This window comes from Astatotilapia calliptera, chromosome 16 (genome assembly GCF_964374335.1).
Source record: "Astatotilapia calliptera chromosome 16, fAstCal68.1, whole genome shotgun sequence".
In the NCBI taxonomy this organism is placed as follows: Eukaryota; Metazoa; Chordata; class Actinopteri; order Cichliformes; family Cichlidae; genus Astatotilapia; species Astatotilapia calliptera.
In genome coordinates this window covers 20,542,969-20,570,951 of record NC_137437.1, presented here as the reverse complement: position 1 = coordinate 20,570,951, position 27,983 = coordinate 20,542,969, and the positions used below count along the sequence as shown (strand labels likewise).

General features: G+C 40.0%; 1 protein-coding gene across 8 annotated transcripts; it reads right to left on the bottom strand.

Moving 5' to 3' along the window:
* Positions 1-106: 106 nt before the first annotated feature.
* Positions 107-27,983, bottom strand: ppp1r9ala (protein phosphatase 1 regulatory subunit 9A-like A). 8 transcript variants are annotated; one of them, XM_080290410.1, is made up of 21 exons: positions 27,831-27,983; positions 25,283-27,313; positions 12,076-12,208; positions 11,393-11,513; positions 10,970-11,074; positions 10,460-10,595; positions 9,135-9,293; positions 8,985-9,038; positions 7,638-7,867; positions 6,677-6,773; positions 6,458-6,587; positions 6,178-6,329; positions 5,558-5,882; positions 5,413-5,470; positions 5,255-5,326; positions 4,735-4,936; positions 4,189-4,233; positions 3,245-3,361; positions 2,224-2,412; positions 1,819-1,917; positions 107-1,242 (listed from the first exon to the last, which is right to left on the bottom strand). In XM_080290410.1, the coding sequence occupies exons 2-21, from the start codon at positions 27,143-27,145 to the stop codon at positions 1,084-1,086; spliced, it is 4,446 nt and encodes a 1,481-aa protein (XP_080146536.1). In that variant the 5' UTR covers positions 27,146-27,313; positions 27,831-27,983; the 3' UTR covers positions 107-1,083. The 8 variants fall into 8 exon arrangements, with proteins under 8 accessions (XP_080146536.1, XP_080146541.1, XP_080146538.1 ...); XM_080290415.1 differs by having other exon boundaries at positions 1,854-1,917; XM_080290412.1 differs by having other exon boundaries at positions 9,216-9,293.

Genomic DNA, 27,983 nt, shown 5'->3' with positions numbered 1-27,983 from the left:
TACTTGGGTGGGTTTTGACTCAGGTCTGTGAAGCTAACCCTGAGACTGTTGTGCATACAAGCTTTGCTTTTTGAAAGAGCAGCAACATAAAAGCACACAGGCCACATAAAGTGAAAATTAGTTTATTGACGTTGCATACACCAAGAAACATTTCTCTGATTTTGCGGTTGCAGTCCAATGTCTCAATCGATACGCAACGTGGAGTCATGCTCGAGAGGAAAGGAAGCACTTCGGTTTCGCGGTGAACTCTTTACTGTTTAGACCTCAAATCCCGCATCGCACAAGTCATTGTCACAAGCTGTTTAATGGACCAGTGAGGTGCACGTGTAGCAGACCTGCACGCTGTTTGTATTTACATGGAGCATCACTAACGACACAGACTTGGGGACAGCAGAGCAGCATTCACCTTGTCCCAGCTTGATTTCTTTTTGCTTTTCCATTCAGCAAAAATGATGGCCTAGCTATTCTACTTAGTAGAAAATTTTTGATAATATAAAATGAACAATGATATTTAAGTAAAAATTAAAAAAAAAAAAGATATGCAGTTAATAGGCACATGTATAAAACTCATTTATACATTTAAAACCTTGTAGCCCCTTGAAGCTTAAAAGACAAATATAGTGCTTTTATCCAGCTGTACATTAACCGTTCAACACTGAAACGGGCATATCATTTTAGAAAAAATATAAAATGCTTTAACAAAAAAAGAAAAAAAATCAGTATACATTTGACTTCGATAGGTAAATGTGTGCATGATCTGCAGGAACTACATTATGTCTCAATACAGACTTTAATAATTATCACTTCTGACTTTTTAGTGGTAAAAAGGCTAGGATCTCTTTTTTGGAAAACGTTTTGACGTTTGCCATCTTTGAGTTAAAATTTGATTTTGATGATGCATTTTGGAGAAAACAAACAGTATAAACATAAATCACAGCACAGGGCTGCTCCTGGCACGGATATGTTCTGTGGCTGCCGGCATGGACAATGTCACGTTATTTTAAAAACAAACAAACAAAACATTTCTCTCCGGATTGTGATGTTGATGAACTTTATGCAATGCATAATCGCCGAAGTGACGCCTCAGCAGACGGAGTCACTGGACAGGGGCAGTTTTGCACTGCGTCGAACCTCCTTCTCTCGTTTCTCCCGCTGCTTCTCCAGCTTCTCTTGGGCCTTCCGCATGTCCTTCAGCTTTTTCTTGATGGTTGAGCGATCACTCTGACTCGTCACTCCAAGTGCCTGACAGAAAAGAAAATTTAAAATAAATCAATAAATCAAGCACAGACTTGGGGTAAATATAATTCCACCACATTTTCCATACCATTACTGAAACATTTCAAAATTAGGACATTTCAAACCATTTATTTCATCACAATTTAATTACGTTAACTGTCAGAAAATATCACAAAAAAACCCTGGGATCTTCAAACTGACATGTTTAGTAGAGAGACAGCGCTAACTGTGGATGTATGGAGAAATTGATGCCGTCCGTGTGTTGTCACTGCAAACCCCTCCTGTGCTACTAGGGACTACTTTTTCACAGCAGTTTTTGAATTTATCACTGAGTAAATAACAATCATTACCTCAATGTAAGGACTATATGCCAGCAAATGTTTAAAGGAAGGTTTGCTGAAACCACCAGGATGCATGTGAGGGAATGTAAAGTGGGAAAGCTTGAGGAACAAAAACCTGACCACATCAAAGAGTGAGGACCCAGGAGGGAAACAAGTCCTGGAGTTTTATTTGTTTCTATGAGCTGCCATTGAATATAAAACACCAGGTGACGACCACAAGGCATTTATGCCACACACCCACCCCCATAAATGCTGTCCACGATGTTGGCCTCTTACACAGGTTATATCGTAGGCTCCACAAAGATTCACTGCAGAAGTCTGAATCAGCTCTAACGCTGCCCTTTTACAAAGAAACAACTTTTTTAAATATACTTTTAACATATTTTAGTTTCAAACTTGTGTTATATGAAATGCAAATGTAGCAGTGAAATCAGACAAATATTTAGTCTTATAAACACCACAGTCTGACTAATACGCTTCGTGACATGACTTTAACCCCACACCCGTTAGAAATGTGAAACCTAAATCTGGCCACAAGGTGGCAGTCACAGGCTGACCTGACTGAAGATTTTTTTCTATAACAAACTTTGATCAATCTACAACACTGACTCATTTGTAAGTGCTGTATTTGAATTTTGTGTTTTACCTTTAATTTGTCGCTGTCCAAGTGTAAGAGCTGCTGGCCGTCCACTCCCTTAGCAGTGAATTCGGGTGTGTACTGGTCCATATTCATGCCCATCAACCAGTGACAGACCTGTTGATTGGTCCAATCAGACACTGGCCGGTTCTGCCACTGGTACTCTTTTCCTGTGGCTGCTGGTTCGTCATCCAAAGTCTGCAGAGGAAACATATTAACAAATATTAAAATCCTCATACTGTTGCTTCTTGCACCTTTTTTTTTTGGGCCACGTGTTTTTTTTTTTAAAGATTATGACTCGAAATGCTGGGAAAATACATTATACAGAATAAAGATGTATAGTTCATGTTCATCGACTAAATAATGCCATGGGCTTGTGTTGCCTTGTGTAATGCAAAGTATAGTGATGGGTGTTGAGCAACAAATCTAAAAATGTCAGCAAGCTAAAATTGCAACTTTGTGTAGGTGAGAAAATTTTGCCAGGAATTATGAGCTGGTCGAGACACCCGAGGAAAGCCAACAAACGGACATGTTCTACGAGTTGATTTGCATTTCCTAATCTAGCTCAGAGAGAAAAACAAAAGCGTGCAAAGACAGCAAAGTACCAACAACACTCTGATGCATGTCAATGTCTTTATGTTTTCCTGAGACACCTGAAAAGAATTGACGACATCAGAAAAAACAGACAGTGAAACATCACTCAACAGGCAGCGGAGCAGTCAACAAGGTTCTGTGCGCTGCCAAAGCTTGTAAAAAAACAAAAAACAACAAACGAAGCACTGGTTGCACAAGTTCAAACTATTAACATCAGCTAACAGAAAAAGCTAAGCCACAAGACTCACTGTAACACAAAACAAAAAGATTTAACAGGCACACATGCAGCTCTCTTATATTCCCTCTCCATTCATGACTTAATCTGTACTATGAAAGGAGGGCGAAGCTCAAAGAGCATGCTTGAGAATGTCCCCTTTCAGCAGCATCAAGGCGTCCCACACGGCTTTTGTGACTGTGCAACAAGGAGAGCACTCACCTCGCTGGAAGAGAAGATTAAAGTGTGTGAGCGCCCAGACAGATTGGGTTCAGCAACTAACCCAGAGATGTCTGAACTGGGACTGGCAGGGTTAGAATCATCTATGACTGAAAAACTCTGGAACAAGTGGAAACAAGGAACTTGTTTACTAGAGTAACACAGCACCACTCAGCAGTTCTTTACGAGAGGCAAACAAACAGCATTAAGTATGAGGGTTAAAAGCTAGGTTGTCTCGCTTAAGACTGAAATTAAGATTTAATCTTATTTTACTATGGCAGCAGTCCATGTCATTGATTATAGGCATTGATTGACTGTGATCTTCAACATGTGGAAGGATTAACTATGTAAGAAGTACTGAAGCTGCTAGACTAACACCAATCCACCACCAAAACTACATCGACAACTTCTGAACTACCACAGCTGACACTAGAACACAAACACACAATTATTCAGGTATGGGGTAATGTTTTAATTAATTTGATGCTTGGATCAATCTTAGATATAATGCAGACTCAACTCTGGGTTAAATTTAGAGAGAGGGAATTTTTATCCAGGCCTCCAGGTTGTTGCACCAACTAAGAGCAAGTTCATATGCAGTTAAATTTTAAGACTGTTAGTTACAAGGTAGCAGTGAGTGCTGGATTTTCACACAAATCTCTGAGTAGATTTCTGATTAGCCAGCGCAACAGTCCCTGGAAACTAGTTTTGGCGTCTCTGTTTCATTTAATAAAAGCCAGAAGGCTCTCTCAGCTATAACGAAGGAAAATTAGACAAAAGTTTCCTGAAACAGTACCACATACCCACTACAAAAAACAAAATAAAACTGTGCACTATACATGGGATGCAGCTGAGGTGAGAACTTAGGCATCCAGAGCTATGATTGTTAGTATTTCTCTACTGTGTCATCTAAAACCAAAGGTGAAACAAAAATGTGCATACTGTACCAAATCTAACGAGCGACTGAATAAAGAGGACCAGGAGAGATTTGTCTGTTTAAAGGGAAAAAATGCCATAAAGCACACAGCAATAGAACCAAAAGCAAATTTTTTCCCAGTAATCTCCTTTTGGTGCGATCATGATCTCATTAAAGAGCATTCTGGGAATAATCCAACCACACAGCCTTAAATGAAAATCAGACTTTTCACTGGGGGCAGCTGATGTGTCACTACTTCCAAAGTTACTGAAAAGGGAACCAAATCCCTCACTGATGTGTCTCTCTAATGGCAAACTCGTGGATCTACTTATTAGAGCCTTTGGAAAGCACAGTGTATCTGAAGAACAAGCCCACAACAGGAAGTCAGCCTAACACTGTTTTATATAATAATGATAAGACTACAGTCAAGCCATCAGTACTGAGAGCTGGTCACTCTCTTTAAAGTTCAAGTGAAATTCCATAAAACAGTGTTAATCTATTAAGGCTGTGCTCGATACAAATATTTTCTCTATATTCCACGTTTACTTCTTTACATACATTATCAGGAACTTCATACCTTATTCTTGCGATCTTGACTTTGCTCGCTGCCAGTTTCATTGGCAGCATATGCCAGGCTGTTGCTGGAGGAAGAGGGCTCTCTGTCTCGGTCCCTGTCTTTGTCTCCAAACCAGGAGAAAGGCATACAGGTGGGGATGGAGGTCATTGATTCTGCAGGGGACAGGTTCCCTCCAGATTCCTCTAGTAACTCTGCTGAGCCCCTGGTCATAAAAGAAAAGTTTAAATGTAATTAGAGAGACACAAACTTACACGTGTTTATGCTGAAAATGCGCCACATTCTATAAAATTAATAATTGTTAATAAACACCAGCTATTTGAGTAATGAGCAAGCAAACCTTTGGAAGATTTGGAATCAACAATGAAGAAAACCAAACAGGATTTCTATAAATACTGCAAAATTAAAATCTTGTTCACCTTCCAATGTGGCAAAAGCAACGTCCCCATAAACAAATCAGACTTTTTCAAATATATTCATTTTTTTTATAAACTAGATTCAACTGTGAGTAGCCATAAAATACCTGCTGTCCAAAGATGCCCTCATTGCATCTTTCTCATGTTTTCTTCCTTTTCCACCCGACTTCCTGAGACCCCTGTTTCGATCATTGGAAACATTCATTTAGTTAGTTTAAAAAGCCAAAAGCTTACACATACAATAGTGCTTGATTTGGATATTTACCCAAAGTCTGGAAATCTTCTTTTAGGCTTTCCTCCACTTGAAGGCTCATTAAACTCCTCTGTAATGAAGCAATAAATTTCAGTCTTGGGAGCAATGCAAGAAAAAGCCTTGCTATTCCACACATCTCAAAACAGACCTTGCATACCTTTGGAATCTTTGATCTTGCCTTTGGACTCCCTCTTCTTCGCATTTCGTGTGATACCAGAAGGAGACTGTGGTGATGAGCTGTGTTTTTGGGGCGACAAAGAGGAACTTTCAATGCTTTCAACACTCTCTCCCTGTGATGGGGACAGAGATGGGCTATTGGAATGCTCTCCTTTACTCCTGGAACCATCTCTAGTCTCGCCTGGATCATCTTTCTGTCCATTCCCAGGATAGAAGACCGGCACTGGGAGGGACAGACTCTCCTGGATGGACCTCCTCCTGCAGGGAGATTGTAGCTCCTCCTGCTCGTCCTCGCCGTCACTTTCCTGTTGGGACCAAAACCATAATTTACAAGGACAATGCAAGGAAGAGGGGAATAAAAGCTATTTATATAATAGCTTTATATAAGCTCTGCCTCCAAGTAATGTTTGGCTGTTGTCTGTCTCAGTATAATGGCGCACTATTATATTGTTTATTAAAAAAAGAGAAAAAGAACAACATTCCCTAGCCTGTCAGTATGTTTAAACATCTTCTGGACAGAAGTGGTCTCACATGGCTTACAGTTCAATCACATGCCGATATTATGCTCTTTGACAGGATCACAAGCTTTTTCTTTCAGACCTGTGAGTATGACGAAGCCACAGCAAGACTCTCCTTCAGTTTGCTCCGAGACGGAGGCTGACGCCTGGACTTCTGAGCCAACAGGGCCTTTTCTCTGTGTGCACTGGTGTTCAGGCGCTCCGTTTCAGGAAGCAGCTCACTCCAGTCTTTTTCTATAGCAGAGAAAAAAACGAATGCACACCTTTTCAGCAATTTACAAGAGTTCAGAGTTTATTTGTACTTATGAATGATTTACAGATCTCAAAATAAAAGTGTGACATGTACACTTCAGTTTTGGTACCTAGATTTGAGTCAACAGACTGTGTGTGTGTGACCGAGTGCTGGCTGCTCAGTCTATCCTCTGCAGCAGATTCCTGAACAATCTGACTCTCCAAAGCTGACTGAGCTCCTCTGGACTCCAGGACAGCTATCTGTGGACAAAGCATCACACTCTGGTTCATTTCAGTATCTTACAAGTCTGGTTATATATAAGCATTTATTTTTTGAGCTGCAGTCTTACTCTGTTCTGCAAGCTCTCCAGCTGCTCCTTGTACCACTTGTCTTTTTCATCTAGACTTTTTTTCAGTTCCTCCTCTCTCTTCACAAAGTCAATCTCTCTGGGGAGGAAACAAGGAAATGTGGCTCCCATCAGGATTTAAGCTTATAAACATGTTCAGTTTTATGTGATTATCACTAAACCATGCAATTCCACAGAGATATTTTCTGCGGAGGATCACAAAATAAGAGGCTAAGTTTAGACCCAACTGTTTTTTTCTGTTGTTTTTTAATGCATAGACACAAATACATATACTCTTAATTTACACATATACTCTTTTCCAAGATCTTCCCACCATCCCTGAGTTACATGGTTGATCTCAAGCGACGTCAGTGATGTAAATCCATGCAAATAATAAATAAGCACTCTCCCACACAACACAGAGACATTATTTGCTGTCACACACTCTCAGACGACTCTCTTAGACCAAAACAGTTTTCCAAAAAATATTTTAAGATGCACCGCAAACGACTGCCTTCTGGGTGTTTTGATAGTGCACTCTGTATAAAACGAAGATAGTGAAATACCTCCGTTATAACGTAACAGTATGGCTGTTAATAAATGTCCATTTGGTTGTAAAGTACTGTGTTGTTACTGGAAATCCCCCTGGCTCCCTCTAGTACTTGCTTCCAGTTACAGTGTTAAGCTCTGTTCATATTTGGTGCTAACAGGCATTGTGGGTGATCAAATCACAATTGGGGAGCTCAATGTATGCAATTTCAAATGTTCAGTTCACAACTGGTATTATCTGTATATCCTGTAATAACAATTCTATAGTTTGAAACAACAGAAAGGCATCCTTCTCACATTTGCTCATGAACTGCTTCAATCAGATTTGACCAACTTAAACCAACTTTTATAAACATCTGAATTCAACAGCGATGGTTTTTTTTAAACAGTGTTTTGTAATTTATGACAAACTTACTTTTGCTGGTAATCCTTAAGCAGTTTCTTGGCTTTGTTGTACTTCTTGTCCAGGGTCTCATACTGGGTCTGAGTCTCAGCTAATTGTTCATTCACAGTCTTACACAGAGCCTGGGCTTCCAGCCAGTAATTCTCCAGCTTAAGGATCTTGTCATTATTCTCCTCAATCTTAAGCTCCAGTTCAGACTCCCTGGCTTCCCACACCAATTTATCCTCCTCTGCTGCCATTAGCTGTGCAGAGAGATGGTGAATGTTAGGCTACGTTCACACTGCAGGTCTTGATGCTCAATTCCGATTTTTTGATCAAATCCGATTTTTTTTGTCTGCTCGTTCACACTACAAATAAAATGCGACAGCAAACGCGGCCCACATGCGCAAAAGAAGACGTCACACACAACGCACTCTGTTTAGACCCAGAGCAAACAATATTGTTTGACTGATGGCCGTTAATATAAAGACTTCGGACTTTACGTTTCCCAATTTTTGCTTTAAGTTATTTACATAATAATGTAGATAACCTAATAATTATCCTTATTGCTGTTTTAGAGGAGCGGTGCTTCAAAGGATAGTTGCAGATTTCTGTCAGAATCTGCAGATTATACAGTACAAATAAAATGTTCACGTTTCTCCAACGTTGTCTTCCCAACAGTTTCACTGACATCTACACGGGATGGCCAGGAAGCGTTCGTGATGTCTTCTCCGGCGCTGATAATTGGCGTCTGTCTTGTGTCAGTGATGTAAAAGACGGATTTAATGCGACTTGACCATTCACACAGCAGTCGCTTTCTAAAACATCGGATATGTATCGGATTCAGGACCACATACAAAAGTGACCCAGATCGGATTTGAAAATATCGGATTTGTGCCGTTCACACTGTCATAGCATGATCGGATATGGGTCGCATAGGGTCAAAAAAAAAAAAAAAAAAAAAAAAAAAAAATCGGATTTGATGCGCTTTCGCCTGCAGTGTGAACGTAGCCTTAGTTGGGGTTGGTAAAATAACTTAATAGATGAGCAGTGTTATTTTATTTGTTAAATACTGACTAAAAAGACACACGTCACAAATTCTGAATGTGTTTTTTTTCTCCACAAGTCAAACTTTGGGGTATGTAAGGTTTACTAACTCAGACTTCTGAGGTGATAACTTAAAAATCTGGCCAAAAATAAATACATAAATAAATAAATACATATTATTGCAGACATGGGTGAGCAATAAAAGAAACTCAACTTTTTCTATTTTGGTTTCTTTTTTTTTTAAAATAAAAATAGCATGGTACATATTATTTAAACTTAAGTTTTTATTACTACTGTATTATGTTATATGTTACATCAAGAGCTTCACCATACCTTTTCTTTTAACTGGTTTATTTCAGCTGTGGCAATGTTGTGTTTGAGCTGGAGCTGGGGGAAAAAGAAAATTGAATATTTTGTTACCTACATTATGTTCATTAAACACTTGAGTATTAACTTTAAATAATCAAATGTCGATAGTAATGCCTCTTTAAACTTGAAGGCCATCTGAGAGCTGTTCATGTTGGTCGGCATAAACAGGGACTCCGAATCAGGGAGTTCAAACACCTCTACATTTCGCCCAGGAGAGAAATTGGATCCCAGAATCCTTTCATCCATTCCATCGTCGTCTTCATACCGGTCCTCCTAAAATGTGATATCACACATGACATTTGATATTGCCAATAGCAACACACCCTCTGTGCACAGGACAAAGGTTAGCATGTGTCAACATTGATCCCAATGTCTGGAAGAAACACTGTAATTATTTTATCATATTCAAACACCTGTAGGTTAACAAATGTAAATACTATGATGACAATTTTAGTTCATACCTTGGCTTTTCTTTCAAAGAAATTAATTTAAACAAAAGAAAAAGAATATCTCAAGGAAAGAAAATGTCACTTGCATTTATTTATTTTTGAGCCAAGCCTAATGACGTGATCATTAACTGATCACAAACAAAGAGGTGAATTCACCATTCAAGCATGCTTAAACTGCCATTAACAGCTCCACATGGGAAATCACTGGAAGCGGATGTGACATTCTGGACAGCTGTACTGCTCAGTTTTAGAACTGTTACAGCGTGAGCAACTGCTATGAATTAAATGAATAATTAAATGAATACTGGAATTTTGTGCTCCTTTTTCTCAGAATCAACCCTTAAAACATGGAGCTTTAAAAAAAAAAGGGGAAAAAAAGGGGGTGGGGTTGCTATGCTTGATAAGAGTACAGTGTTTAAAATTAAGTGAATGAATTTAATCCATCTTAGAATGAGTCAAAAAAAAAAAAATAAGAACAATGTGGATCACTTTAAAAAAGTGCCTGAAAACCTCCTGTTTGCACTGCATATCCTCTCGCTCTCTCTGCTGCAAAAGCTCAGGCCTGTGGCAGCTTGAACTTCAGAAAGCAAACATTTCACAACTCCAGCAGACAGACGGTAGTTAAATGAACACTTTCCAACACAGCCGAATGGTGACACATGGTTTACTCACAGCCAGCTGCTCATTTGCTGGTTGAGCTGAGTGGGATAGGTCAGGGCGTGGCAAAAGGAGATAGTGCTATTATCGTGGCATGTGAGCTTTATAATAATTACCAGTTTTCAAGCAGCAGACGCTTAATTTTTCTTTGGACGGTCTGATGTACAACATGGTTTTACAATTTCTGTTCACAGTACTTTAATGATGTCATGTCATCACTATGGGAATTTTCACATCTCTATCTTTCATCCCACGTGACAACAATATAGCATAAGGATGACCAATGATTAATCCCTTAAAGATATGAGAGGGGTGAAGGAGCAGCTGACTCACCTCTTCTGTTGAATGTTCATACGGGTCATCCAGGTCTTCCTGCTGCTGCTGCTGGTTCTTCTCCTGTTCTAGTGTCTCACTTATGAGGCGGGCTACCTCGCTTTGTGTTCCTGGCTTCTCCCGACCAATCAGAAACCTGTTAATGTTAACCTTGTTAGTAAACTATTTATCATAATACTTTACATGCTGCTTTGAAATACCACACTGCAGAGCATCTGTTATGCCTACTAGGGGGAAATGCAAATTTTGGGTTGCATTTCAGGCCTCCCCGTGTCACACAGGGGTGTTTGATTTTCCTATGATAAATCAGTAATATAATGCATACTTTGTGCAACCTTTCCTCAAAAGAGAAAACAAACACACCTCACCTCTGACCTCTTATGGGAAAAAACACAGACTCAACTACTAGCTTTATTTTAATATTTTAAGATAACAGCGATACATTCTTGTTACCAGTAAGGTATTTTAACTAAAGTTGTTTTTAATTAAAGTTTTGGAGTTTGAACTGACCTGACTGTGCCTTTGGTGTTCTTTAGCACTGTGGCAGCAAACAGTTGAGTGACTCCCACCAGACTGATACCATCCACCTCCACTATCTGGTCATTGACCTGAATGCTAAAGACAGAAAATGAGGTGATCACAAAATGGAGTATTTCAAAGTACTTCAAATGGGGAGTTATATTACACACCCCTTCTTTAGATGACAATAAAACATCTAAATATCACAACAAACAGAAACCGAACGATTACTAAAGTGGAGAATTTCTTGAGTATATCCATTAGCTTCGTTGCAAAGTTATAAATAAACATGTTTTTTCAGGTGTGTCAGTAGCTGTGTGACATTACACTGTGGTGTAGTACACGGTGCATTTTATGCATTTTTTTTTTTTCTTCGAAGTCTAATCAGAAGAAGGTTGGAGCAGTGTGACTCACCGTCCATCTTTCTCAGCTGCTCCACTCTCAGTTATGGTTTTCACAAAAATCCCAAGCTTTTCCAGACCCTGGTCAGCTCCCACTCCCATTCCTATTATGCTGATACCAAGCCCATTGTCTCCTGGATAAAGAGAAAATAAGCACATTTTAAAGAATGGGTAGAAAGAACTGCATAACAGCAAACTTGAATTCCCACCTTTTAACTCTAGATAGCCTCCACATGTGAAAACATAAACGACTGGGTGAGCTCATCTGTAGCCTGTGCTATCGTCAACCTGTGAAACTGCTGGTGTTGAATACAATCTCTAGGAGTGTCGTTGACTTTTGGGGGGGTTTGGCAGCTTCATGCCATGTGTATACTTGGAAGATGAAGATGTAAAGCTTTGGCACGTAGAGTTAAATTTAATAATATTTTAATACATTAATGATTGGCAAGCTATCACCTCTCTTTATATTTTCAATGTCAGCACATCCTTGCAAAATTGTTTTTAGGTCTATGCACACCATACGCCATCATTTGATTAAAGAAACTGCTGACTGTCATAAATACTATTAATGCAAATCTATTCCAAAGTTACAATGGTCAACTGTTAAGATCTGTGAACATACGGTTGGCTTTGGAGAACAAACTTATCTTATTCTTTAATATGTGTTATTTATTCATTTAGTTATGGAAAACCCACCTTTCTCAATCTCCACGGGAAACACGTCCATCTTCTCCACCCTCTTCTCCAGCTCATACTCTGCAGATGCTGCAACTGGGTCAACATCATCGTTACGCCGATCGTATTCCTCATTAGAGAAGGTACTGAAAACCTGTGGCAAGAAAAATAGTCCATAGCATCAACAGAGTCGTTCTACGTCCTGACCTGGCAGATAAGCATCACACAAATTTATGAGTTAAATCCACAGGATCCTCACAGGCACAGGCTTTTTTTTGTTTCTTTTTAATAAATCTCGGCAAGCTTAACAAGGACACATTCTTGATATGGTTTGGGGAAGAAGGAATTTCACTCATGCACTGATCTTTGCTAGAGAAAATAAGTCATCAGTTCACTCACTACTTAACTGTAACAACGTGCTGGGCGACAGCTGAACCCATTGACTTGGACCAGTTTCACTAACATTTGCTCTTTCAAGTTCTGTTACACTTTCACCATTTTTGTCACCATTGGGTTTAACTTAGGATATATAGTAGCTTACATTTATAGTATTGATCTTCATGTCTTGAATCAAAGTAAAATGTCAGTGACACTAAAGCTCAAGAGACATTTTAAAACATGCTCTATGTAAGAAGTTGTGAACTTTGCAAGCAGGCTTCACAAAGTACTGGATGTGTCCCAAAGGCAGCATGTGTGTGCAATTATAAAGCACACACAAGCCGTATGTCAGAACAAGAGCAGCATGGAAAGCGGGGCGCAGCTGGGGGAACCAAGCAGTGGATGTAGCAATGATCAATATTCAAAGACGACAAGTGCGGCCATCAGCACAGGAAAAAGAGACACAGGAGAAAAACCCCCAAAAACATTAGCCTTGGTTAGCAGGCATTATCCAGGGCTCGGAAACAGCCCCATGGTTTAAAACACACAGCAAGACAACAAGTTCCATTTATCCATTTAGCAGAAATTATATTCATAATCCACTTTGAAAAACAACAAGGGTCAAGCCAAAGTGAGCAGCATAATACTGGGAAAAATGGACATTGATCGCCATCTGTGGTCACTCAGTTATTAAAATATGTAACCAAAAATACTTTGATTAAAACAAGAGAATTTTTTTCCAGCAAAATGCCATAAAGTGAAGACAGCAAATTACATTTGGTATTACAGATATAACATTACTGTTTTTAAAAGAAAAGAAAAAGAAGTAGATTACAGTTTAGCAGACTCCATCAGAAGCTAATGCCTGATTATGCATTGGTAAGATAACCCCCCTGCTTGGCATTCATTGTTAATCTTAATCTGGGTGGAGTTATAATGATGCCAGTGTCAGTGTTTAATAGTACATCCACGCAGGTATGTAAAGGTTTTAGAGAAAACCGCTCTAAGCCAGAAGGCATCTTTTTCAGGAAAGGCCTCGGATATTTCAGCAAGACAATACTAAACTACATACTGCAGCTATTACAACAGCTTTACAGTAGACAAGTACGTATGCTGAGCTGTACTGCCTGCACTGCTGTTCCCAGATATTTATAGACTGTTGCAAAAAGAAAAGAAAGAATTGGTGTTGTAGATTAAAAGCAATATTATTAATTTCTCAAAATATAAATGTAGGGTTCTAACAAATGTAGGTTTTTTTGTTTCATTAACAGAGCATTCTCATGAAACAATTTTTTTTTTTTTTTTTTAAACAGAAAATTTCACATGAATCTTGTAACTATTAAGCAGATGTATTGTGCTCTAGTGTACATTCCTGGGAAACACTAAAACAAGAATCCTAGAACAAAAGATGACACAAACAAAAAACAGAAACTACAAAGTCTATAGGATTAGACTGATTGAGACATTTACCTTCAGATTAAATGATGTAATTAAATAAACATTTCCACTGAGGTCTAGATCCTGCAGCATGTCAAGACTTGAGGAATCAACCACAAACAATCTCATCCTTCCTCAGTCTTTCTTTCTCCTCACAATGTAGCCTTTGGATGAAGCCCAAATACACTGCTGATAGCAAGTTTCCCGAATAACTCACTAAGCTTTATGTTAAATCTGTCAGAGTGAATTACTGCAACCATTTCTGTTTTACAACATCCCACTGATTATCATCAAAGTGGACACATGGAATACATAACACTGCTTCCTTTAGCAGTCTTTTACAGAGGGGAATTCAGACACAGGTCAGTTATACCTTAATGTTCCTCACGGCTTCATTCAGACATAACCATGACAGTGCTGCAGAGTCATTTCCTGTTAAATCCTGTCTCAGTGACGGGGATAATTTATTTTTAGTATTTCAAGAAGTTACTACTGCTATGCAATAGCACATGCAATTATCTTGCTTTGGAAAGCATGGGGTATATCCAAGATCCTAGAACCTGTTCTTTTATATGCTATATTACATATCTCCAGCAATTTATTTATTTAAGCAGTGCTATGCAAAAGACCCACATCTGAATAGCTTTTGCAGTGTGAGACCACTGTGAGGAGTCTAGATGGATTTATAGTCTAGGAAGAAACGCTATTACTAGTTACACTAGTATAGCATTTCAAACCCCTTTAAAAAAAAAATAAAATAAATACCGTATTTCCCGGACTACAAAGCGCACCTAAATATTAGCCGCACAAGCTAAAATCAGGAGAAAATCCTGTTTTGTACATACATTAGCCGCACCTGACCAAAAGCCGCAGGTGTTTCAATGTTGACTTATCATATGTAAGAGAATATGCACAAAGGGAATTGTCAGGAAAGAGATGGCTGTTTGGAGACATCACTTTTATTAATATTTTGAAAAACAAGTTATGGGTACATATTTGCACATGTAGTACATAACAGTAGCCTACAGCACACCAGAAAAATAGATTTTGACTACCTCTTAGGCTCAGGTGCAGTGACACAGCTTTAACAAGAAGAAAAGTCAGTCATTCACCACCATCTTTCTCTTCTTCCTGCGCACTAAAACCACCAAAGTCCTCTTCTCCAGTGTCGGATACAAACAGGCTCAGGATGGCTTCGTCATCCACTCTTCTTCTCTCCTTCGTTGTCACTTTCAAAACCAAAGAAATCCTCATTGTCAGTGTCAGAGTCGAACACCCTCAGAAGGGCCGTGGCGGTGTCCTCCTCTCCATCATGCAGCAGTCCAGCCCTTCAAAATCCGTTGGTGATCGTGGATGTTTTCACACTTTTCCACGCTGTCAGAATCCACCGGTGGAGTTGGGCATAACTTGCTTTTTGGGCATAACTTGCAAGTTTATCGCCGCTCATCATCCACGACTTCCGCTGAACGCGTACCGCTACTTTGAAGTTTGTTTTTCGCGCTACTTCGTACGGCACTACGTTGCCTGGCGGACGGACATGTGACTAACATACCACTCTTGAACCCCGATCCTTCCGCCAGGCAACGTAGTGCCGTACAACAGCGGAACACACAAAACAAATCGTCTTACGATATGACAAAAATCACGGACAATCCATAGAAAAGCCGCACCTGACTAAAAGCCGCAGGGTTCAAAGCTTGTGCAAAAAGTAGCGGCTTATAGCCCGACATTTACGGTACTGAAATAATGTTATTCCAGGTGTAGAATTAATATTCCTGTGCTCCCTTCCCACATGTCTTTTTTTTTTTTTAAATCTACATCAAACTAAAGCAAGGTGTCTATACATAGTGTGAAGCTTACATATTTCTATTTAACAACAAGCCACTCAAACACATGAGGGTTACTAATACTGCAAGTCTGTGACTGTCTTTATAAATAGAAGTGGCAGCTATTAATTTATGCAGTTTACATGGATTTATCAGAACTCAGCAAAAGTCTTCACTAAGGATAAAATCTACTGTTTGGTTTATACTTTAAAGAGTTAGTAGTTGAGGGATGAAAATGTAGGTTAATGGAATGCAACAAGCACCACTGAATCCTGGTCTGTGGCATTAGCTGAGGAGCAGCTTGGCTTCTACCCCATACCTTTCCCTGATCTCTCACGTCTGACTTCCCTGTTGCCATGGACTCCTGGGCCTTTTTCAAACAATGTCCTGTTCTGTCCAGAAACCTAATCACTCAACCGCTGTCTTCTTTGCAAGAAAGAGAAAAATCTGTCTTTATTAGCGTCTCCCTTTACAAAAACACCCTTAAACACAGCTTGCTGTTTCCAGATCAGACAGATAAATTCATTTTCATTTTATGTGCAGAACGTGCCCAGCACAGTAACCACTTGAAATGTAAACACGCAAATGTCGATCAGACAACTGACTCCAACAAGTATGAGAAACCAAAGAATGGAAGAACTAAAAAAATTCCTTTAAGTTTATACAGAACAAGGTATTTAGTGCGCATGGGAACCAGACAAATCCAAGAGCTCGTGTTTCATTTGCTCTGGTTCCCCTCCCGATCAAACAAATTTCCACACAGACTTGCTCGTGCTGGGCCAATCACAGCTGTTTGTGTAATATGGGTGGGTTTAAGATAATGATCAGCCTCTCCTCACACTGTAGTTTTCTTACATTTTGCCATCATTTAGTAGTGCATCACATGCAAGGTTATTATACACAACTAAAGGCTCAACTATCACGCTTTCTTATTTTAATAGAAAACTGGACTTGAAATAAAAATGACCATAAACTGAAAGAATACTTATTTACTACCTTTAGAAAATACAAAACTGTAATGCTGATCATGTGTTTTGTTACTTCTACCCTTAATTGACCCCTTTCTTTGATTTCTGGTTCTTTGGTTCTTTAGTAAATTAATAAAATAAGACGTACTTTAAGTATGCCATCTATACGTTTCCATGTCTTTCAATACACTAGCTGTCTGCAACATATGATATCTTAACAACTCCCACAACTGTAATGGTTGTCTGTTCTCTCCATGTGGGCTCACATGCACAGATGGATACATGCCCACACCCAAACTGAAATCCTTTCCATCTTTCCCTCCCCACAACAGAATACCAGTGTGGGAAATGAGTCAGCAGCTGTGAGGAGAGGAAAAGTCAACCCAGAGAAATATTTTGCCAATGCAAAAAAAACAAAAAAAACAAGGGCTGACCACTGATTTGGAAAGCTCATAATGTAAGCAGACCTACAAAAAGACAACAAATCAAAACATGCTGTGGGAGCTAGATGGGGCAGGGGTGGTGGTCTGGCACAGATCAGAGAGTAAATGGGGAAAAAAAAAGCAAAGGGGCCCAGTGCTGTGATCCTGGGTAAATGCACCAGCAAACAGAAAAATATGCATCTACTACTTCCTGCATGCATTCTCCTAAAATGAGTTTGTAGAGTTCACCATGACTGACTGTAAGTCAAGTTTGAGTTTGCCTTTTTTAGACTTCAAAGTGTAAAGAACTGCAGCAGGAAGAGGTGGAGTCTGAGAAGCGCACAGTGCCATAACAGAGTCAAATTTCCAAAAGGAGCGCAAACATAAACAGGTTGAACAGGTTTGTTTATAAATAGCACAAAAGCCACTTTTGTACAGCAAGAGCTTCTGAAAACTACAGTTATCTTTGAGTGAAATATACACAGCATCTGTTAAATGTGCTCGCTGGTAAAGGGATAATGAAACCGTTTAAGGCCATCACAATCAAGACTCATCCCATGCCAAGCTGTTTAATGAACAGCATTGAGCTGACGGCATTAGTATTCTGCCCTGTTTCGTCAGAGTCACTCACCAGTCCAGGTGGCTGAAGCAAAATCGAATCCCCTCCATTTGTTGGATCAGGGTGGGACCAAGTCAGACAAATTCCCCAACACAAGACCCATTTTAGTTAGGAAATGGAAAGCATAACGCTAAGGGGTGGATTGGCTGCACAGGGTAGCATCCAAATGTCAACCCCCCCCCCCTTTTTTTTTTTAAACTTTCTATGTAAAATACAACTAGAAGGACAAGCCTTCTGCCTTGCTTCAATTAAGTTTAGCTTGGCAAAAATGGGGGGGGGGGGGGACGACACTCCTGGCTCTCCCGGTTTTTCACCTCATTTTAAAGTCATTAAACTGTGATCTTCATGACAGTTGAAATGTCTAAAGATCCCAAACAAAAGCTTTACTGCGGGCATATGGGACACCAACCAATAAAAGATGGTGCGTGCTTGGGCGGCAACCCATGTGTACAGTGTAATCACCAACAGTGCAAACAAAGAAAGATGTGCTATGAACTGTACAATCCTAAACCACACCCTGTGTGTTTGAGAAAGAACAATACAGTCACTTGACCAGCAACTGCTAGTAACACTTCCTGTGACTCTGTAAGTGCAGCAAAGCAGCAGGTGCAGATCCTTTTTTTGTGTGTTATGAACCACTTATGTATAATGTTCAAATTTCTTTGTGTGCAACACAACACACAAAACCGTGACAATTTGGACAGATGTAGAAAATATGTGGCCCGACAGTGATTTTGCAGACTTTGACCCCAAACAGCTAACACACCTACAGGAGAGATTGTTTATTTTAAAGAGTTCATTTGATCATGCTTGATGTTTTGCTCTATTACAGTGTTCAGGAAGAATGAGAAATCCAGGTTATACAAACATACTGTGCTACACGAAGATTTGTTTAATGGTTTATAGTAGAGCTGGGCGATATGAGATTTTTTCATATCACGATATGTTTTTTTCATTTCAGGCGATAACGATATCTATCACGATATAAGCCAAATAACTATATTTGTAAGATTTAAATGTGCCGTTGCTCACAAGTAAAATGTGAAATAATCAGCAGCTTGTTTTTATTTATTTATTATATTATTTATTTCCCATAATAAGTTCAACAGGGTAGATGTACTTAAGGAACATGAGACTTTTTCAGATAAATAAAGGCAAATATTGCAAACTACACAAAAGGCAGCCGCTAAAGCGTTTAAGTTTCAAAATAGAACAAACGAAACAGACTACTAAATTGTCAATTCCACTTAGAAACAAAATATTAATTCTAAAAATAAATCTTAGTTTGTGTTACAGAAGAACAGACAAAACTGACTAACTTTTGTCAATATCAAATAAACTGAGAACTAAAAGGAAATTCTCAATCTCTCCTTGTTGTATAGCTGAGCTTTTCAAACAGTTTTAACGGTTACTTTAGTCTGACAAAAGCCGAATGACGAATTAGCGCTTCCAGTCAGAGACTGAGGCTACGTCCACACGTACACGGGTATTTTTGAAAACGGAGATTTTCCGTTTCAGTTTTAAAAAATAATCCCGTCCACACATAAAGGCAGAAATGAAGGAAAACGCTGCTATGAACATGCCAAAGCAGCAGGTGGCGCTAGATTCCTAACCGTGCAGAAATGTTGGCCAATCAGAAGTCTAGAAGCCTCGGTGGGAAAAAGTAAACAAAGCTGGGGAATAGAAGCAGAACCGAGTCGTATGTGTGGAGGGACAGTAACTGTGTGTATATGTAAGCATTTAAACACTGCAGAGAGTAGAATTAACAGTATTGTAGAAATTCATTTCACCGAAACAATAACGTGGCGCACAGTGTGACGCATGCACCAGTTCATTGTATTTCCAGACTTGCTTTCGGCACAATTTACAGTGCACGCTACTCTGTTTTTTGTCAGACTTGAAATAGCCGAAATACCTTCACACTACGGAACTTCTATGGCTCTTCCGTTCGACAATCTCTCCGGCGTTGGAACCATTATCTGTTTTCTCTTCGGTCACGCTCGGTTGATTTTTCTAGTCGGCACACTCATTTCCTCCATTACCCGCTGGCTGCTTCCCAAACAAACACACATGCGGCTTGGCACTTGTGCTGTACGTTACAAGTCACGCGACGTGACGCTGCGGCTGTGATTGGTTCGGCTCTGCGCTACTTAATTTGGATTGGCTGATCTTTTTTTTTTTTTAAGAGGACAAGAGCGGCGAGGTCTATCGCGATAGCTTAATTTCTCTATCGAGTAAAAGTTATATCGCGATACATATCGTTATCGTTCTATCGCCCAGCTCTAGTTTATAGGCATGTCCTTGTTCAGAATTTGTTTGGTGACGATTAAAAACAGACAGTCGGCTCTCTGAGTGACCATTTTGCTTTTAAATCCGAGTATGTACGATATGATATATAAGAGCATGTAGACTTCATCAGACAGTGTCACAGTAACAAAAACTAGACTTCAACAGTGCAGTGCCTTGGTAAATGACTCCAGTGTTTTGGCAGTTTTTCCTTGTGTAAATGGGCCACGTTAATGTCAACATTTCATTGTTATTCTGTTGTCTAACAACAGGAGCAGAAAAATATGCCCGTAAGAAGAGACTGATTGTGAATTCAGCTGTATCGAAATATGATATAAATGAGTGCAGAGAAGAGAGAAGAAAACAAAACAGATGTAAACTGAACAGAAAGCCAGCTGTGTTTAGCTGCAATGAAAAAGACAAAGCAAAATTAAGTCCAAGTAACACACGACTCTTCTCTATTGGTTATAAATTGGTCAAGTTTCCACAGTTCATGGCCAGCATTTTATTTTCCTGGAGATCTGATCTGTGTACAGTGATTAAAGCTAATCATTATGTTGACCACATTAGATGCACCAGGCAATGTTTGGTTTCTTTTACTGAAACTATCAGACTCAAGGGGGAAAAGCAAAAAACTCCTATTACCTCAGAACACCAGGTTACTGTTGTTCGAGTCAGAATTAAGATGTTTGTACATTAGTCATACCAACACATTAACTAGTTATGCATTCTGCAAGGTAAAATTACTGTTTTTGTTATCAGCAGAGACTGATGGTTTTAACCAAGACAACAGCTTCAGTTCCTTTTTATAAAGAGTGGTCTGACAACAGCTTCTACCTAAAAAAACAACTTTAAATACAGCCTACAGTTAAACTCCTAATGATCTTTAAGTCTGCTAAAATACATTTTGCTCCTGTCCATGCACAGTAGTGCATGTTAGCAGCATGCTTTGATACTCCGTTATCAGTAAATTCTAGCTCAATTCCAGCCTATTAGTTACCCATTTTCTAAGTAGAAAGAGGGGGAAACTGGCATGCAAACGTTCTTGTTACAAAGGGGCTGAAAGACTGCTGGGAATAAGAGACTTTACATATTCACAACTCGTACTTTCATTTAGAAAATTCTCAGCAGAAATGTATTTTAATGATATGGGACCTGTAATGCAGTAGTGCAACATTTTATCCTGCTGATTCAGCTAGAAGGCCTCACAGGCTAACAGCACAGCAACATTTCCTTGTCCTACTAAAGTGTAACTATCCTACCTGCTTTATTTTCAACACCTTTATTCATCTTATATAGAACATCATGAGTATCATATTCGTGAAATGCATTTGGTAGTCAATCATTTGGTATTTTACATGTTGCTGGACTGCCTTAGAAGAGCTCTTCATCCAGCGTGATTCGTTTTGACACTGGACATGTCTGTCTTTCCTCCATAAAGAGGAAAGACATGTCCAGTGTCTTTCCTTCATAAAGAGGACCTTTGTTTCACACAGCACACCTCCTCCGTCAATAATACTCAGGTTACTTAGAGAGTTAATACTGTTCTGAGGCAGAGTACAAAGAACTTCCTCTCTCCTAGTCAGCTACAACTCAAGTGCACTCAGTCCCAGTGCCAACTCTGACTAATAGACAGTGGAGAATGATGCTGTGCTAGCAAAAGGCTTTAGTTTTCCAGGTAGGAATGTTCGCTGTGGGACAATCATGAGAGCACAACCAGCCCACGCTGTTGTGGTCCAAATCCGGGCAGATATCATCGTTTTAACAAACTCCTGCCCTATGATGCAGTGTGTGCATCAATCAGCCCTACTTTTCAAAAAGAATCACAGTCTAAGTAGAGCCACATAGAATATCCACCTGATCACATATTTGTCTGTTGCATAAGGTATCTGGTTTTCAGTTTCTATATTTGGGCGTTCATTATCTTTTGTTTTCAAATGGGAAACTATTTAACCACACAGCCCTGAAGCCTCAACATACTTTTCACTCCAGACAATGATCATCATGTCATGTCACGTCATTATCGACATCTTGGCGACATCAGTGAAAGATTCCACCACTTTTCTCAGTCTTTTAGCAACTCTTTCCCAAACTAAATAAATAAATCACCAACCTAAAAATCTATGGACAGTAATGCTGCCAATCTCAAGTCTTCTCTACCACGAGAATGCTGCTCAGTCTGAGCTAGCTAAACTGTACACACAAAGGTGTCACCCAAAAAAAGTCTTTACATAGCCTGAGGAAAAACGTAAGAAACTTGGTTTCTTCTGTCTTTTTCTCAGAGTGATACTTGTAAATGTAGCTAAAAATCACAGGCATCATCTTCAACTTATATCTTTAGTTACTTGTCAAGTAACGTCTCAAATATCTGAAGCAAAAACAAGCTCATATTGTGGACAGCACTCATACTAACTAACATTAGTCCATACATGTAAATCAACAGGGAAATTCATTTTAACATCATTGATCAAAATCCATCCAACCTAACCACTTATTTACCTGAGGAGGGGCTGGAGCCTATGCCACTGACAAAGGGTGAGAAGTTGCGAGTCAACCAAGTAAGATTAATAACTAGGTGTACTTACTACACTGCCGACTTGCCCACATCATGGATGACAATATCCATAATGTGCATCCACATACTGTCCACACAGCAATCAGTGCTCTGGTTAGATGTGCCACATATTGATCAAAATTGTGGTTCTTTTTCAGAATTGACTATGTATGCACCACCTGATGCACCATCAGTGAAGCAAACATTTTGACCTAGCAAACTATGACACACTTGTTTTTTTGTTATGAACAAAGTAACTCATTCGTTAGTTGAGAAAACTGATTTATATATAATTCATTATATATAAATCAGTTTTCTGAAAACGAGATGTCCAAGGCTAAGAGGGATAGTGGATATACTGGCCAACGGATGTTGAATATGAAGCTGCCAGGCAGGAAGAAAAAAGGAAGACCACAAAGATTCATGGATGCAGTGAAAAAGGACATGCAGAGCATTGGTGTAATAGAGGAAGATGCTAGGGTGGGATTGACACAAATGAGCCACTGTGGTGACCCCTAAAGGGAGCAGCCGAAAGAAGAAGAAAACAGTATATTAAAAGGACTATAATTTTCATATTGTTCACATACTTAAGTGTCATGCCAGCAGTTTAGTATGTGAAAATTTGGAACAAGCCCTGCAGATGCCCACTGATACAAACTTACATATGAACTAATTTAACCTGATATCAAGGAGTTCTCTTTTACAGACAGTGAATTGCTACAGAGAAGACAGCTTAGTGTTTTGCTGTGACATGTGTCTATAAAGCTGTGTTTATTCCTGTCATAGCTAGATTTTGGGGGGCTAAGGCACACAGTTTGTGTCCCCTTCAGGCCAGGTCAGCTTCTGGTCCCCTCTCTCAGGACCCCCTACCAGGATGACTGGGATAGGGAGGAGGACCCCACACCCTCAGATAACAGCACATTTCAAGGCCTGGATAAACACTGGGCTGTTCAAATGCTGTGTGAAATCTGCTGGTGTGATTCGTTTCCCCTGTTTTAGCAAAAAGTTGATGAGATATGATGACAGTTAAGTATCAGTAGCAGGAAAAAAATAAATAAATCACTTCTGCTTCACACCCCCTAATAACTAGGTGGTGATGTTTGCGCTCGTGATCTGTGTCAATACCAAAAGAGATTACATCAGCTGAAAAACAAGAGTGCAAACGTCTACAATATATAAAACAAATGATAGTACAGGGTTGTCTTTGCTACATCTAAATTCAATGTGATGCATTATCCCTTAGTCTAGAAGTCTGTATATTCCCACTTATGTGCCTACTCTAGGAAGATGAAATTCACCACTGCTTATTTGGGGAATTATGTTTTTAAAACAGGGACTGAAAGAGAAACATCCCAGAGGAATTTGTGCAGAGGAATTTGCTACCCCCCCAACAAAACCCAAAACAAACAAATACAAAACAAAAAAAAAAAGAAACAAACTAGCATTTAAATTTTTTAATTGGCCTTGTTAATTGACAATGCCTTTGCTCAAGTATAACTGATATTTGTGTTTATGAAGTGGTGGGTAATAACAGGAAAATTGAATAGTTTAATAAGGTGACACAGACTCTTTAATGTCCATGAATTAATGTTTAGAAGGTTCCTTTAGGTCAGGGGTGTCAAACTCAAATACACAGTGGGCCAAAATTCAAAACTGGAACAAAGTCGCGGGCTAACATTAATATTTATTGAGAGAAAAAAAAAAATCTTCCTCTAGATATAAGAATGAATCTTTTCTTATGGACTCAAACAAGTTTTGCTGAAAAACTGAATATGGAACAAGCAAAGCTTAATACTAAACAATATATATATATTAGCTGTATAATACCAGTAGGCCTGCTCCAATAGTAATTTGGTATGGCTTCGCGGGCCAAATGACATTAGGCTGCGGGCCAAATTTGGCCCGCGGGCCAGAGTTTGACACCTATGCTTTAGGTGGTGACTAAGCCTGGAAAACCCCCATCTCTGGGTAAAATGAGATGAGTCATAAGAAAGAAGTCAAAAATATGTTAATTACAATTGTCCTCTCAATGTTCACCAACACCAACAAAACTAGAGACTCAGGTGGACTATAATGTAAATAAAAAAATAACAAGTGTTACTGTTAGCCAGGGTCAACCAAAAAGAACTGTTGGACAAACTGGATAAATACGCACATCCATGTTGGACAGACATGAAAAATTCCTTATGACAGAAACAAATAATTCATGATCAAAAGGATAACCTGTCTAAATGAGTTAAAAAAAAAAAAATTTGTACAGTGCAGTTTCTATGAGTCTACCTCCTTGCAGTCTTGTTCAGCAACACCTACTCTTGGACGCTTTTAAGCAAAGTCAACATTATTATAAAAAATATGACCAAACAAAACCACTACCCCCCTTATCCCCAAACAGCTCCCCTATTAGTCATGGGGATTAGGGAGACAAGGTTGTCAAACTACCTGTTTTCCTTGACCCTATGATTAAATGAAGCATCGTTTAGATTTTCTCAGCTGTGGCAAAACTCATCTGATGATACAGTGCAGCAGCTGTGACGTCAACAAGTCCAACAAAAGCATTCATTCTGAGCATACACTCATTTGTCTTGTGTCTTCTGGGAAACACCCCCAGTCAGACACCACTGCTGAGTCAGTGCGACGGTGGTTTATAATGAAGGTGCTGTGCAATTTGTTTTAGGTTTTTTTGTTTTTGTCTCAGATGAGCAAGAATGCTTCAGATGCAAACAACACAAAATACTTACCAGAATGGGATCCGTAGAGAACTTGATTTTCCTTTTTAAGGGAGGCTCTTCCTCATCTGACAAACCAAGGACCTCATAACAGTCATCGTATTCCCCATACATCTGATCCTCCTCATCTTCCTCCTCCTCTTCCCTGAGGACCTGGTCCACTTCCCTGTCATCCACAAACGCTGCATTTTCTATACCATACACTACTGGAGAAGCTCTATCCTGTATGCCCTGGCCCACCTGCTCCTCCAGCTCACCCTCTTCTTCTGCTGCTGCTTCATCATCTACGTCACGTGTGTCTTCACTATCCCGACTCACAACTACATTGTCTTCCATTCTCTCTTTCAGCCCAAATTCCCCATTATCCTCTAAGAGTGTACCTTCGCCTACATCCTCTGCAGTCCATTGTGCCTCTTTTGTGTCATCTCTTAATAAGACCTGGTGGGCAGGGGTACAGTTCAGTTTTTCTGGAGCATGGGTTCTTTTCAGGTCTAACTGCTGATCTTTGGGTTGCTGAACCTTCTGAGCCTGAAACACATCGTCATTATTCTCATCTTCATTCTCCTCACTTTCCGAGGACTCATGCTGAACCACTACCAGTTCAGCACGTACCATGCCCACCCCTTTGGATTCTGGAGAGGAGTTTTGACTGGGAATCTTGTCCCCAACAGGACTGCGTGCTACACGGTCATTACTCTTGGCTTTTTCAGGGTATTTGCCCCCGTTGTCATTCTGTAAGCCACCAGCTGATGGAAGAGGCTGTTTCACATCCCTTGGGGGTGGACTTTGTGGTTTGCCCCTCTCTGAGTCAACAGATGTCCTACTAAATCCATCACCAGATGATGTCAAGCACTTGTGACCATGGCTAACTGGGCTTGTTTGCTCTGGTGAGAGAGGTTTGTGGGTGGCATCGGTTGTAAAAGAAACTGATTTGGATGCTGAACTGGTAGCTGGAAATGTTGGTTTTGGCCCAATATTTGTCCCTAAAGGTGCTGGTTTGTTGTCTCTCTTTTTGTTAGTGGCATCAGAGAAAGAGTCTACGGCGTCTTTAACAGGAGATGTAGGTTTATGTAAGGTGTCCCCTGTTGGAGAGGTAGGCACTATGTGTGCAGTGGTACTGTGTTGTTTAGCAGATGTTGTGCTACTGTCTTCTGAGTCATTCTCAACTATATAATTCTCCAACCTCTTTGACAAGGGCCCCGCATTTAGTGACACCCGAGGCAGTTTCTCAATATCAGCCTTCTCATCTGGCCGATTTTTAACTGCAGGTGAAGGAGTTTGCTCTGATTTGTTAGTGGTCTCTGATCCTGATACTCTCCTTGTGCTTTTCCCTTCATCAGAGGCACTTCCAAGTGACAAACGATTTACTACTCTGTTTGGAGATTGTTTTTCCACGGCAGGCTGCTCTTTAATGCCCCTTTCAAAGAGTTTTCTGGTCACAGAAAACTTCTCTGCCAAGGCCACTTTGTCAATCTCAGCATCTTCTCCCTTGGGCGTTTTATCCAAAATGTGCGATTCTGGGCTTGCTGCACTGTTCAAGTTAAGTCTGTGAGTGCTGACCGGAAACTGCACCTTTGGTGGAGACACCTGGGTTACATCAGACTTTAAATTCACTTTCCCATCTTGGCTCTCCTGTTGCTGACCATCCATCTGTAGGAATATATTCTTTATCTTGTTCACTCTGGTCCCAAAAGGCCTCCCCCTTGAGTCCTCCCGGTTGTCACTGGATCCATTTGCAAAGGTATTAGACGCATTTTCGGACTTTGTCCCATCAAAGGAGCACTTAATGGCGTGGAAGTCAGACTTGTATGCATTTCTGTGAGGGGACGCGCTCCTCAGGCTCCTCTCGCCTGCTTTGCTCTCCGCTTTGATCATTCTGTTTGTTTACGCTGCACACAACTCTTAAAATCCAGCTCTGGAGAGAGTTACAGTGTTTGACGGTGAGCAATTGTCCCTCGACAACTTTACACAACTGATGTCATGGGTCCGGCGGAGAATTTCTGGAGCACGGTTGTATCAACTAAGCACAAGCAGTAAAGTCTCCTACAGAGAGAAAAGCAGAGCAAAGTCTATCAGTGCATGGACGAAACAATGCGGTCTCACCACAGCCAACGACAACGTTAGCTATTTTAGAAACTGCACGCAAACAGGTCGTTCAACTTTCAAATCAAAATAGCCTGAAATGTAGCTTCAGGTAAGCCTGCAACTTATGTTGCACTTCATTTGGCTAGCAACTTGGAAAGGTTAGCGTGAACAGCCGATTGTGTGTATTAGCGCTAAGGTACAGCAACATTATGAGGCTCTAAAGCCACTTTAATGAACTACGAACTTCTTTTTGAACAAATTAAACCGGTTAAACATTACTCAAAACGTCGGCACCGCCAAACATTGATTTAAAAAAAAGCGCGACCAACTTCAGCTTAGTCGGCCAACAGTTCAATAGGAGCGAACGTTGGTATCTCGCTCTCGACAACTCATTGTGGCAATTCCAGCACGAGTTGTTGACAATATTTCAACATAAAACACCACACCAAGGTGAACAACTTTCTCAGCCTCTCACCTCTTTGTTGTTCCATCGTGCTAGCCCTCTAAAACTCGTCAAGCGTTTCAGTTTTACACTACCAAAGTTGTCCCTTCTCCTTGCTCACCGCCATCATTCCCCCGCTCCAGCAGCTTTTTCCCCCTGCCTCCTCTTTGCACTTCCAGACCTGCC